This window comes from Clarias gariepinus, chromosome 9 (assembly GCF_024256425.1).
Source record: "Clarias gariepinus isolate MV-2021 ecotype Netherlands chromosome 9, CGAR_prim_01v2, whole genome shotgun sequence".
Classification (NCBI taxonomy): Eukaryota; Metazoa; Chordata; class Actinopteri; order Siluriformes; family Clariidae; genus Clarias; species Clarias gariepinus.
The window spans coordinates 25,812,501-25,825,269 of NC_071108.1; the positions used below are offsets into that span (position 1 = coordinate 25,812,501).

The 12,769-nt window shown below is 41.7% G+C and overlaps 1 protein-coding gene and 1 non-coding gene across 15 annotated transcripts in view; one reads left to right on the forward strand and one right to left on the reverse strand.

Annotated features, from left to right (window-relative positions):
* magi1a (membrane associated guanylate kinase, WW and PDZ domain containing 1a) overlaps positions 1–12,769 on the forward strand; it is a 123,300-nt gene that overhangs the window by 65,437 nt on the left and 45,094 nt on the right. For all 14 annotated transcript variants that reach the window (XM_053503489.1, XM_053503476.1, XM_053503475.1 and 11 more), the window contains exons 4-5: positions 9,252–9,371; positions 10,311–10,520. In XM_053503489.1, coding sequence (XP_053359464.1) covers positions 9,252–9,371; positions 10,311–10,520 — 330 coding nt within the window. The remainder of the gene's footprint in view (positions 1–9,251; positions 9,372–10,310; positions 10,521–12,769) is intronic.
* Positions 3,226–3,318, reverse strand: trnai-uau (transfer RNA isoleucine (anticodon UAU)). The gene is given in 2 exon segments: positions 3,226–3,261; positions 3,281–3,318. It is a non-coding gene; the product is annotated as a tRNA-Ile (tRNA).

The following is a 12,769-nucleotide window of genomic DNA, read 5'->3' on the forward strand; positions in this document are numbered from 1 at the left end:
CTGTAGATTCAGTTCTTTCCTTTTTTCTACTTTAGAAGAATCTTTCACTCAGTGCGATGTGTAAAATCGAGGCCCGGCGTTTTGCCGCATGGTTGCAGGTCAGACACATTTGTGTCTTCCAGCAGATGTTATCAAGGGCGTCATGTTTCCTCGGTTGAACAAGCGTCGTCTTTTCTGTAGGTGTAACAAGATTATATAGAAAGCTGGACAGACGTATGAAAGCAGGCGTAAGAGACGTATACGATGCTTAATTGGTATAAGTGGTGAGAGAAAGAGGGAGCGAGATACCGGAAGAAAAAGCAATGGAGCAGTAAAACTAATCAATGGTCGTGTTTTCTCGTTGCTCTAGTCATCAGTGACACACCTGAGTTCTGCCGCTGTCTGTTCATCTCTGTTCATCCGAAAACATGATTTCACTTTCTCACTCAGCAAAAAGCGTGCAACTTCAGATTTTTTTTTTTTTTTTTTTTACATCTTCAAAGTGTAAACGAGTTCGACAGTCGACACGTGAGGTCCCATGCTTCATACAAGTCTCCGGGTCTACGTCTGTCTTTTAGCCCGCGAGCTGTTAGAGGAAAGCGAAGGTCAGTCGGAGGTGAGCGTATTGGCAGGAACCGCTCAATTAATTATACAACAGCAGAGGGTCATTTTTAAGTGTCACTTGCTGTCTCCGTCCAGAAACAGACTGACTTACATAAACATAATTCTGATTTCTCTTAGATAGTGATAATATCTAAGGAAACATTTTACTGAGTGTCAGTGTGATGTTAAACCACAGAAACTTTGGAGATGTTAATAAGTCATACAAAAAGAAGGGATATAAGAAGGAGTAAGTCACGTAGGGGATGTGCCTTTTTAAGAAAACAATTACAAGGTTCTGTATTTCACGGTTTCTTTAGGAAGACTTAAGTCTCCTTTCAAACACCAAAGATAATGCATTGTTTTCATACCTCATGCTCACTTCACAGTGTTTGACGAACACCCTCATCCACAAGGAGTTACATTTATCTCATTACACATCTGAGGGTTGCTCAAGGGCCCAACAGTGACAGCTTGGTCTCAGTGGGGTTTGAACCTGGGATCTCCTGATCAGTAACCCAGAGCCTTAACAGATTGAGTCATCACTGAGGTCACGTTATGAAAAAAACCTAGTTGGCTCCTTTAAACTCCAGCCAATACGAAAATAAAAAAGTTTTCTCAGTGAATTGGTGAACAAAGTTCTGAAAACTACCTCGCTCCCTCTTTAAATGTTCTGTTTTGGTTTCTATGTAATCGAGCTCGTGCTGAGCCACGCCCTTCGGAGGACTGCAGGGCCGAGGAACACGCGGGGGGGGGGACTGGCTTTTCTTATAAGAGTAATTTATCTGTGACATGTACCTTACAGCACAGTGAAATGATTTAGGGCCAGGCTTAAGCATGTCTGTTTGACAATGTTGGGACTTGAACCACCAACCTTCCAATCAGTAACCCAGGGCTTTACTGTAATTGATTGAGCCACTACTGAGGTCTCATTAGAGGGAGAATCTAATTGACTTAGTGGTGTGATGAGGTCCAGTTCCAAGAAGAGTATTAGACTTATAGGCATTTAATTCCTTTTATACCGCAACTATTAGCTGAATCTTAATCACTTATACTTTGGCAGTTGTAAAGAGTCGTTACATCACAGGCCTCTCCTTTCTTCTTCAACCTCTTCAATCATTTTTATGTTTACTTTTTTTTAGTGGTCAGCACTGTCGCCTTCTACCTCCAGGTTCTGGGTTTGATTCCTGCCTCTGTGTGTATGGGGTTTTTATGTGTTTGGTGGATTTACTCCCACAGTCCAAAGACATACAGATTCAGCTAATTGGTGTTCCCAAATTGCCCATTGTGTGTGAACAAGTGTTTGAGTGTGTGTATACTGTATGTCCAGGGTGCACACCACTTTGTGCACTAAGTCTTCTGGGATAGACTCCAGGCCCCCGCGACCCTGTACGCAGGATAAAAAAAGATATAGGAGACTGGTGAGTGAGTGCATTGTAGGTGGTAAAATGTTGCTGTTCCTCTATAATCCTGTAGGTGGTGCACTTTAAACTGTCAGGCAGCACAACATCCTGGGTGGTACCACCAAACAGTTAAGCTTTTTCAAAACCTAAAAAAAAAAGTAAGCATTGAATCAAGATATGTATAAAACCGTGATGTTTATAGAACACAACCCAGATCAGTTCGGCACCTCGGTATCTCGTATCAGGTGAATCTGGTGTTTCCCATTTCTACTGAACAAACACCGAGGCATTAGTGGTTACTATAGAAACGATAACATCATGACTGCTTTTGCCACATACACTAACAGCTCAAAAGCTCGACTGGACGTGATTAGAAATCTAAACTGCAAGTGGTGTGGAATACTTTATCTACTCTTGCACACACACACACACACACACACACACACACACACACCGTCTGTTCTCTTTGCGCTGCTGGCTCACGGAATAGATGCAGAGTTTTATGGTATCTGTAGGACCATCAAGAGTGCATGTAATCAGCGTTACATCAAACAGACGACATGGACACCACTAGCAGTTTTTGTCACGTTTAGTGATGTGCAGTTTATGTGATGCAATTGACTTTTCAACCCTTGCAGGTTTTAGTTTTTTTAATGCTAGATCTTTCAGTGTATGATGATTGTCTGCGCTTTAACGTCATCTTTAGGACGGTTTCTTTTTCTCAACTTAACCGCAAATATCAGAAGAAACAGCATTTGCATAGAAGCAGCAGTGATTCATGGGTAGTACCACACCTTCCTTGGGTAGGATGTTGTCAGAGATAGAAATTCACGATTGCATTTTTTAATAGAAATGGAGAACTGAATTCGCTTTTCATGTCTCTTTAGCCATCAGAACAGAATTCCTTAGGTTAGGATATGTATGTGTGCTTTAACTGGAAATGGTATTATAATGACAGTTTTTTTTTTGGTCAGTAAAGAGTACTCTACGTGACTTCACTGACCCGTACACGCTACATTTACGGCGGCATTTGGCAGACACACTCATCCAGAGCGACTTACAGAAGTGCTTTAAGGTCTCTATCAATGAATGCATCATTATAACGAACTGCTGTTTCACCATCGGGTCTGGAATATTACTCCGGGATGCGAGGCTTCGTAAAGCACCACATTTTTTATTTTATTAAACTTTTCCCACACATGTATTGAAGTAAATTAATAAACCCTACCGAATGTAGGCCTTATGCTCCAGGTAAGGCTTGAACTCACAACCTCGGCATCACTCCACCTGTACTGCTGTATAAGTACCGCGCGCTAACCGATTGCGCTACTGGAGCACTGTGTATGTGTGTGTGTGTGTGTGTGTGTGTTATTTACCATTGTATAGATGTAGACACTACGTAATGTTAAAGCAAGATATATAAGAGAAGATGTGAAGGAAATATTGACTGTCTGTTCTGCGATGCGATCTGGAGTCATAGTGCAAAAGAAAAGAGCCTAATAATAAAAGGAGTATTATTTCGCCAAAAAAAATCATGATGTTTGTTTGTATTGTTTTTTCCAATCCTGCAACCATTGGGTCGGACATGTTGTATCATTTCTTACAGAGACACAGTAATCTTTCCCTCACCCTCACACACGAATAAATAAATCGACGAACTGGATTCAGGGATCTGTTGCGCTTTAAGGTAGATAAATCCAGTTTCCTCTCCGACCCTCTTTAACTTTTACTCATGGTGTGTTTTTTTGTTTGTTTGTTTGTTTTTGGCAGCTAGTTGATAAAAAAAAGGGTTGCGTGACTCATCACGAAAAAAAATCATTATATTGCTAAAGTGTTCACACTACACAGGAGTCACAGGTGCGAGGAGTCACCGAGCCATGAAAAATAATGACAGACTTCATTTCCCTGAGTGCGGTGCGACGTACTGTAGGTGAGAACGCAGGTAACGTTAGGGTTTCCTCAACTCCTCTGTTTGTTATTTATAGTCTGGGTGTGTGTGTGGTTTTTCTGCTGCGCTGTTATTTTGCCAAAATAAGCTACGCAGATGTTAAAATCAGGATTTGTATTGTATAACATTTTTCAATATTCCTACATCGGAACAACATAAAATTAAATACATAAATATTTTGACACAATTTTGTTTTAAAACCCGTGTGGGAAAACGGCTCCTCCTTCAAATGGGTCTCCAGAGCAGACCAAAGACTTGGCGCAGGTTTTACACTGGATGCTCAGCAGTGTGTTTTTCGTAGGCAGCACTGGTATAGCGGTTAGCACTGTAGCCTTGTGGGTGAGGGTTTAGTTCCCACCTTGGCTCTGGGTGTATGGAGTTTGCATGTTCTCCCCGGTCTTGGTGGGTTTTAGGTGGGTTTTGGCTCATTAGTCCAAATTGTACTCCATGTGATGCAGTGGGGCCTCCCCCCTGACCCTGTCCAGGATACAGAGAATATACTTGTATAGTTCCTTTTTTTTCATATTTTTTATCCTGTCAGTTTGTGAAATCTGCAGTTTATTCACATTTATCAACTCTTCAGTTCAGTTCTTCTCACAGTGAAGGGTGCAGGAGTTGAGTGTGTACCAGTGTGTCCATCTTTAAATCTACTGGCTCATGTGCGTTGTCTCATGTGTACACCGAGTGCAGTCACTGTTGGTTTAAAGCATTTATTTCATATTGCATTTGACTTTTTTTTTTCTTTCCTTCTTATCTTACATCACCACAGTAACATCTGGATAAATGAGGATTAGAAAATAATTATAGTGCACTGACAGGTAACTCTGCATCAGGAAGCCGTTTGCAAAATACTTTTTGCAGAATACTTTAGAGATGGAGGAAGAAATGTGTTGATGTATCGAGCTTCTTTTTTGTTGTGGCAAATTCATGTATCGCCACACTGACTTCAAAATCAATTTGGTAATATTTTGTAGTTCCTCTATGATCCCACAGATGGTGCACTCTGAATTATTTAGAAAATGTATTTAAAAAAAAATCTGGGGATTTTTTTTTTTATTCAGGATATTTATAAATTCATAATGCTTACAAAATTGCAATTCAGTCCCTTCACTCCCTGTGTTTATCATGATAATATTGTATCGGGAGATTTCTGGGTGACTCCCATTCCTACTGACCATGGCCTCTCTCCTTTTCTCTATTTCTCTATGTAGATGCTGAAAAAGCACAAAGATTTTTCCAGGTCAGAACGACTGACACTGGAGACTCCTTCCAGTTAACTTTAGCTCTAACAGTCTCTTAGTGAATCTAGTTTTAATGTGTAAAGCTCTTTTATACACGTTAGAGCGAGTGCAGTGATGTAACCTCTCGCCTGGAGATACTGTTGAAAATTAATCAACCAATCAGAATGCAGCATTCAGTAGCGCTGCGGTTTAAAGGTTTATAAGATATCAGAGTTTGTGAGAGCGAACATACGTTACAGTAGCCGTAAGAAAAATGTGCTCTGTGGTGAATTCGAGTTTCTATGTCAGTGTCTGAGAGCAGACAGATTGACCCTGGTCATGCTGAGATTCCTGCCGTTGCATGAATTACTGGTTATGGCTGAGCATGATTTGATTAACAAATGTGATTCAGGTGAAGTTGCCCTGAACGTCTTTACAAAGCATGTTATACCACGATGCTGAAACCCCCGACAAAAACGATCGGCTCAGCTCAGAGTGCTTTATTTGACCGGAGTCCGTCTGTCCATCAGACTTAAACAAACCGAGGACACAAACATTAAGTTCAGGTCAACACAACAGACGTCTTCAGGATCCCTTTACCTCGTCTCTTTATCATGTCTGCCCTAGAAACAAATCCTTCTTCGGCTGCAGTCCGTTACAGTATGTTGTTTTCGTGTGTGTGTGTGTGTCTTTAGTGTCTGTCTGTCTCTGTGTTTTGTTGTGTACACAAATAGAGGTGCAGGTGAGGTTCCTGTTCATTGTGTGAAAGATGTCATTTAAATATTACACAAGATAAACTACATTGAGGATTAGCATCATGTGTGTGTGTGTTTGGGTGGGTAAGGTTTTGTTTGTTTGTTTGTTTGTTTGTTTATTGATAGTGTGAACATGTATTTAAATGGTCATTGATTTGGTTTCCATAGAGCCTTGTCAGATTCCTGTCTCTCTCTCTCTCCAGCCTTTACTCATTTAATCCTGCCATCCGTTGATGACTGGCATGTTTACATAGACAAAGTGCATGGCCCCGTCCCCACCCCCCTCCCTACCCTGAACCCTGAACCCTGAACCAATCAGCACTCAGGGTGGAGAGCTCATTTGCCTTCTTTTCTTTGTGTGGAGCTGGAAGAGCAGAGGAGCCAGAGCAGCTTCATGCTCACAACTGCTGCCTTTTCTTTTTCTTTTTTTGCTCCCACCTCTTAAACTGCTTGACTGCCTTCATTCAGAGTTTCCTTGCGATCTTCACACGCACGCCAGAGACAGGGGTTAATCGTGTTACTGTGGTGTCACCCTCAGACGTGGTGCGCCGGTCACAACTTGTTATTGGTCTCCGTGCTCTCCACGTGTTCAGGATGGCTGATGGAGCAACATAGCCACGGCTGTCACGTGGGAAGCGGCAAATCCAGCACGTAACACACGGGGTGTTCTGTCTTTTTGAGTGAGTGAGTTTTATTGTATCAGTAGTGTTTTGCGAACCGTGTTTCTGCCCTCAAGCTTACAGTACGTCCTCCTCAAGGTTTATGGACGAGATCTGCACGCGTACACAAAGTTCTATGTCTGTGTGAGACAAGCGCTCCTTTTGCAGTCGACGTTTCCTTCTAGAAAGTTGGACAGAAGGGTTTTTTTAGTGGTTGTCCATAGCAACAGCTCAGGATGTCTGGCAGGCGAGGTGTCTGCTGAGATGTACATTTTCTATGTCTCTGTGCACGATTGCGATGATGTTCCTGGTTCCACATCTGACAAATTGAGGTATAGATTTGTTATTTATTTTACCAGAGGACTGTGGCATGGTTAACTTTTCTGAGCTGGATCTGTGTTAAAAGAATGACCATGACCACCATGGTTTAAATAGTGAGCATGTGTTGTACTGTAAGTTTGTGATTACACTTTATGACTGAAGGCTCATTACAATGTTGTGCATTGAGATTGTGAGTAGAGCGTCTGTCTGAGCCGGTTATATAAGAAAAAACAAACAAACAAAATGGAGCGTCTACTTCAGCAAGACTTACTCCTATGGACACCATTTCACTAGAAAGTCTCTCTTTTTGAAAGCTGAACATACAGTGAGGCATTTGATCTCATGCAGCACTGCATTATGGATGATGTGACCCCTAGCTAACAGCATGCTCATCATTCCATTCGAGCTCTCTCCTAGCCAACTTCAAGCTAAAATCGGGTTAGGTTTCGGTTAAATTGGATAAAATGAAAATAAGATTGTTTTGTTTTGCCCCCCAATTTCCCCCAACCAATCACCAAAGCACAGGAGGTCAGCGACCGACCCCGTCCACAGTACAGTCCCACAGCTCAGGTTAGTCAAAGAACCCTGTGAGCACTGGTGCAGAACCTCTCCCTGAATATGAAAGGACCCATCTGTGTTTTTTTCTTTTCCATGTTAACTAGCCAGAATAACAATAGTGATGTAGGGCAGGACAAAGGAAGAAGCTCATAATCAAGGAAGTGAGCGGTGAGGGACGAAAACAATAGCTGTGAGATTTAACTGTCAGGCACTTTCCTGAAACAATGCCCTGGATGGATCCCCGCAGAGATGCAAAAGGAAAAGCTTAAATAGTTAAAAGTTACAGGGCTTATAGCTTTGCTTTAGCTCATGTCGTTTTTTAAAATGTTTTTTTTTTTACATCTGTCTATCCATGGTGGACATCAAAAAGTATGAAATAATAATAAACTTTTTCTTTTTCTTTTTTTCTTTTAAGGTGTAACCTCGTTATGAACTGATCAGTGACTACCACATCAGTTTCCTGCTTGCTTCATGGCTTTAACATTACTTTGTAAAATTGAAAATGCATAAAGTAAAAGCCTTGAAGAGAAATGAGAAAATCGATGTAATTTCCTGAAAATGTTTCATCCTGGAAATTTAGTATTCCGTCATTAGTAGAGATGGAGGGGAAAAAATCGATTCACTTATAGCAATTCTTTTTTTCTTCCTTTTTTTGCCGCAATCCGTGTCTGTCACATCACCACACGTATAAAATGTACATTTTTTTAATCAATTTTAAATGTATATGTCCAGGTATTTGAGATGGTAAAATATTACCTACAGGTGGCGCACTCTAAACTATTTACACTTGACGATCAGCATAGCATTGTGTGTAGTAGGTGTGAATTATTTGCTGAGTTGGTTTAGAATTATAAAAAAATAAATGACAAAACAAAAAAAAACCATAAATTTAATATTTTTTTGTATTTATTTTTTTTATTGATATTTATAAAACCGTGATTGCAACACACATGGAATCAGCACCACGGTATCGTGATATTATTGTATTCCTGGTGATTAACCTCCGCCGTCTCTGGTCTTAAAACAGATAGGCAGACTGGCTACCCTGAATCCCTCCTTGTGTGTGTCTGTGAGTGTGAGTGTGAGTGTGTACGTCCATGGCGATGAACTGATGTGAAATCTGGGATAAAATCTCCTCCCTTGTCCTTTTGTCCCCAATGCTTCCTGGAATGGGCTCCTAATCCACCGCAGCTCTGACCAGGATTAAAATAAAAAAACGTTCAAATGAATGACATGTGAGACGTTTGCTTTATCTTGTGTACCGTACGGTGACCTGTACCGTACGACCTGATGAAGACATTAATCTTAATTAATGTAGTCCCGTTCTCAGAGAGAGGTGAAGGTCAGTATTCTTTCCAAATAGGAGAAGTGAACCTTCTTCACGTTTTTTAGAAGAAAACACATTTCACTTTTAAAGCACATGATGAGCATGTCGTTAGACGATGAAGTCTTTTCAAGAATGAAAGAGTTATTGTGTTCACATGGAAATGTCTCTCGAGAAGTGTCCACTGTCATGCACGTGTGTAACCTGGCACGGGCTTTGGTTTCAGCGTCCATGTTGTTGTAAAGGAACGGCGGCCGATGACTGCAAGTCTGTTTAGTGTTTGTGCTGAATGGTGTTTTACGCCTCTAGTCGTGGTGTTTATATGGATTTAATTTGTGTTAGATAAATGTTTTACTTTTTTTCCTCAAGTCCCTGATTCTGCTCATGCTTACGGATTCCCTTGTAATCAGTTAACTTGCCGAGATGGATCTTTGTGCCTCATGTGTGCTCTCTCTCTCTCTCTCTTCCGTTTTTTTTCATCCAGGTACCACACGGCCACCGCGAGACGGCGAGGTTCCAGGGGTTGATTACAACTTCCTGTCCGTGCAGGAGTTCCTGGAGCTCGAGCAGTGTGGAACCCTTTTGGAAATAGGAACGTACGAAGGTGCGTGAGTTTACTGTTTACTGTTTACTGCGGACAAACTAACGGAACACATATTCATTTCCCTGTTCTGTCATCACCAACATGATGAAATGGAAAGTAGTCGTGTTGATTACGTGGATGGAACGGAAATAAACACACACACAAGCACACACACACACACAGACACACACACATGCGCTTTCACACAGGTGCAGGGATGTTGTAGCTTTGCCTTGGCATACACAGATTCTGCTGCACAGGATGGTGGGGACATGTCCACAAAAGCACGTACACACACACACACACACACACACACACACACACACACACACCACACACAGAGAAATAAGTGTTCTGTCCTCATAGTCCTTCTGGTGGCAACTGACTTTGGCACTCAGCTCTAATCTGTCTGGCACTGTGTGTGTGTGTGTGTGTGTGTGTTGCTTCTCTCTCTCCCCCTCTCTTTCTCACCCTCACCCTCTTTCGTTCTCTCTCTCTATTTCTCTGTGTGTTATTTGACCACAGTCAGGTGACTTGAAATTTCGCCCCACAAGCAACAACAACAACAAACTATCGTAACCAAACTATTAAATCCTGAACTACAGCGTCAACAGGTGATCAAAAACATTTGAAGAGAAATGACAACAGATTTGTCCGGATCACACACACACTCCATTATCGTACAGATAAACACAACTGAGTCTGCGGAAAAAGCTTCCCTCCATTTCTTTACCATTTCATCCCACACATTGTTCTGGAACATTCTGCTTCATCGTAGCTCTCTCTCTCTCTGTCTCTCTCTCTCTCTCTCTCTCTGTCTCTCTCTCTCTCTCTCTCTCTCTCTCTCTCTCTGTCTCTCTCTCTCTCTCTCTCTATCTCTCTCTCTCTCTCTGTCTCTCTTACCCTCTTTCTCTCTCCTTTCTAAACTTTAACGTTCTCTCTGGTTCCCTTGTTTCCTAGGTAACTATTATGGGACACCCAAGCCACCCAGCGAGCCCCGCAGTGGGACAGTGATTACTCAGGATGCTTTGCGACACGCCCTTTTTGGCTCCTGGAATTCCACGCCCAAGCGCACAAAGTCCTACACCGATATACATCATGCTCGAGTAGCACCAGATGAGCAGACAGGAGATGCAGACTTCAGCACAGACATGAATAACGCTTTTACAGGTACGCCCGTGTCTGAGAGCACGCATGCGTGTCAAGTAGAGCCGTGACCGAATATGACGATTCACATTATTTGGAGTGAGCAGATAGTGTGTAAAAAATAAAGAACGTAATTTATTTATTTGTTTTGGGTTCACAGGGCGTCTGGTTGAGACTAGTGATGTGTATCAGGACTGGGACAAAAATAGTCTCACAGGAGGGAGGATATAGGTCTTTGTTTGTTTGTTTGTTTGTTTGTTTATTTGTTTTTGGGCGGGGTTTGGGCATGAGATCAGAGATATGAACTGCACATCTCCTATTGAAACCGGTTAAGAGCTAGAGTGATGAAAACAAACGTGTTTCAGTTTGTGTGTTTAAGGCATCATCGCTTTACGTTAGTATTTAAAAACCTGTACCAGAATTTGGAGTATTAAACATAAAAACGATGTATATACATTGTGTTACACCCCTAATGTGTGTGTGTGTGTGTGTGTGTGTGTGTGTGTTGGTGACAGAGAGAAAGAAAAAGTGAGAGAGGTCATTGTAATGTGATTGTTACTGTTATGTGAGCTCAGGGCAGGTCCATCTGGTGTGTGTGTGTATGTGTGTATGTGTGTATGTGTGTATGTGTGTATGTGTGTGTGTGTGTGTGTGTGTGTATGGTGGGGTGTTTGTGTGTGAATAATCAAATCACATGTAGAGACTGGGACCCTCTACTCATTCTGTGTGTGTGTGTATGTGTGTGTGTGTGTGTGATAGTAAAAGATAATGTGAGGCGATTAAAACAAGAGTAAGCTGACTGTTTGCACTTTGAAGCAGTAGCATCTTTATACTCCATCACTTCAAACAGGAAGTGTTTCAGTTCTCGCTATAAACTTCCTGCGGCTGTCGAATATGAGATGCTGTGGGTCACTTTCGCTCCATTACAGTCTGATACGACGTGTGCCCGACTGCTATGAAACTCCCACTGAACAGTTTTAGATCCGCGTGTGGTCCTGATTCTGATTATAGACAGAACCGTCTGATCTGGGTCACATTTGTTAACATGGCGCTAAAGTGAACATGTCAAACTTGATTTTTTCCCCGAGTTTATCTGTAGAACAATGACTGAAAACTATTTGTCTTTTCAAATAGGCAGGGCCGGCTATGTAGCTAAAAACTGGAGATGGGAATCAGTCCAGTCTCCAACCGATAAGATATCATCACGATACCTACTGTCGATGCTGATTTAATTAATATTACAATTTTAAGACCTTGAACCTTAAAAAAATAAAAAGTTGTCATAAAACATTTTCTCACTTAAAAACCAAGCTCAGGATTTATTCAATAGAAACTAATTTAAAAATAATTCAACAAAAAGTAAAATTCCTGCTAAGCAGCATCTATCTCTGCTATCTGCCATAGTTATTATTTCTAAGCAAATTTAGCAAATAGTTCACTCCTTCCACGTGGGGGATGCCAGTGTTTAAATAGTTCAGAGTGGACCACCTGTAGGATTATAAAGAAACGATAATATCATCTCAAGTGCTTCCTAAGTCTTGAGTTTACGGATGGCTCCTAACACGGCAGTTTCGAGACTGATTAGCACACGCAGTGTTTTGAGTCTAATGTAATGAGTGGGGTTTGAGACTAATTAGCTCGCACCACTCGCACCAGACTAATTAGCCTGTACGCTCGGCACAGAATCGGTTATGTATAGTGTGTTCAGTCGGTGTTAATCAGGCTGAAAAATAGCAAGTTCTGGTCATTGGCTGATCGACCGCTGCATCTCTATTGTAAGTCTAAAAACTGATTTTGGAACGATACACGAATCGGCACACGAAAGAATCGCGCTTCATAACTGACTTAATCTGCGCTAAAAACTAAACAAACTGCCACATGATCAGTGACATGTACAGTATAATCAGTGACAGTTGATACTGTACTAATCAGCTGCTTAGTTAAAGTGTCTGCTGTGACCTCAGATTCCTGTTCTTGACTCACTCGAGTGAAACTCAATGCAGTTTCCTGCTGTTCCACCTCAAGAGCTGAAATGTTGCTCTATCTGAGATGCTTTTTATTCTTACCGTGGTTGTAAACAGTGATTTGAGTTTCTCCCTGACAGCGTGACCCAGTCCCAGTCTGACCTCACTCATCAACACGGTGTTTCCACCCATTGAACCGTCTCCATTCTGTATAAACTCTTGGGTGGAAAGGGTCAGCTTGATCACTCTTCGGTTTCTGCAAAACCTAAATCAGCCCGCCTGGCCCCGACGATCGTGCCACGGTGTTGA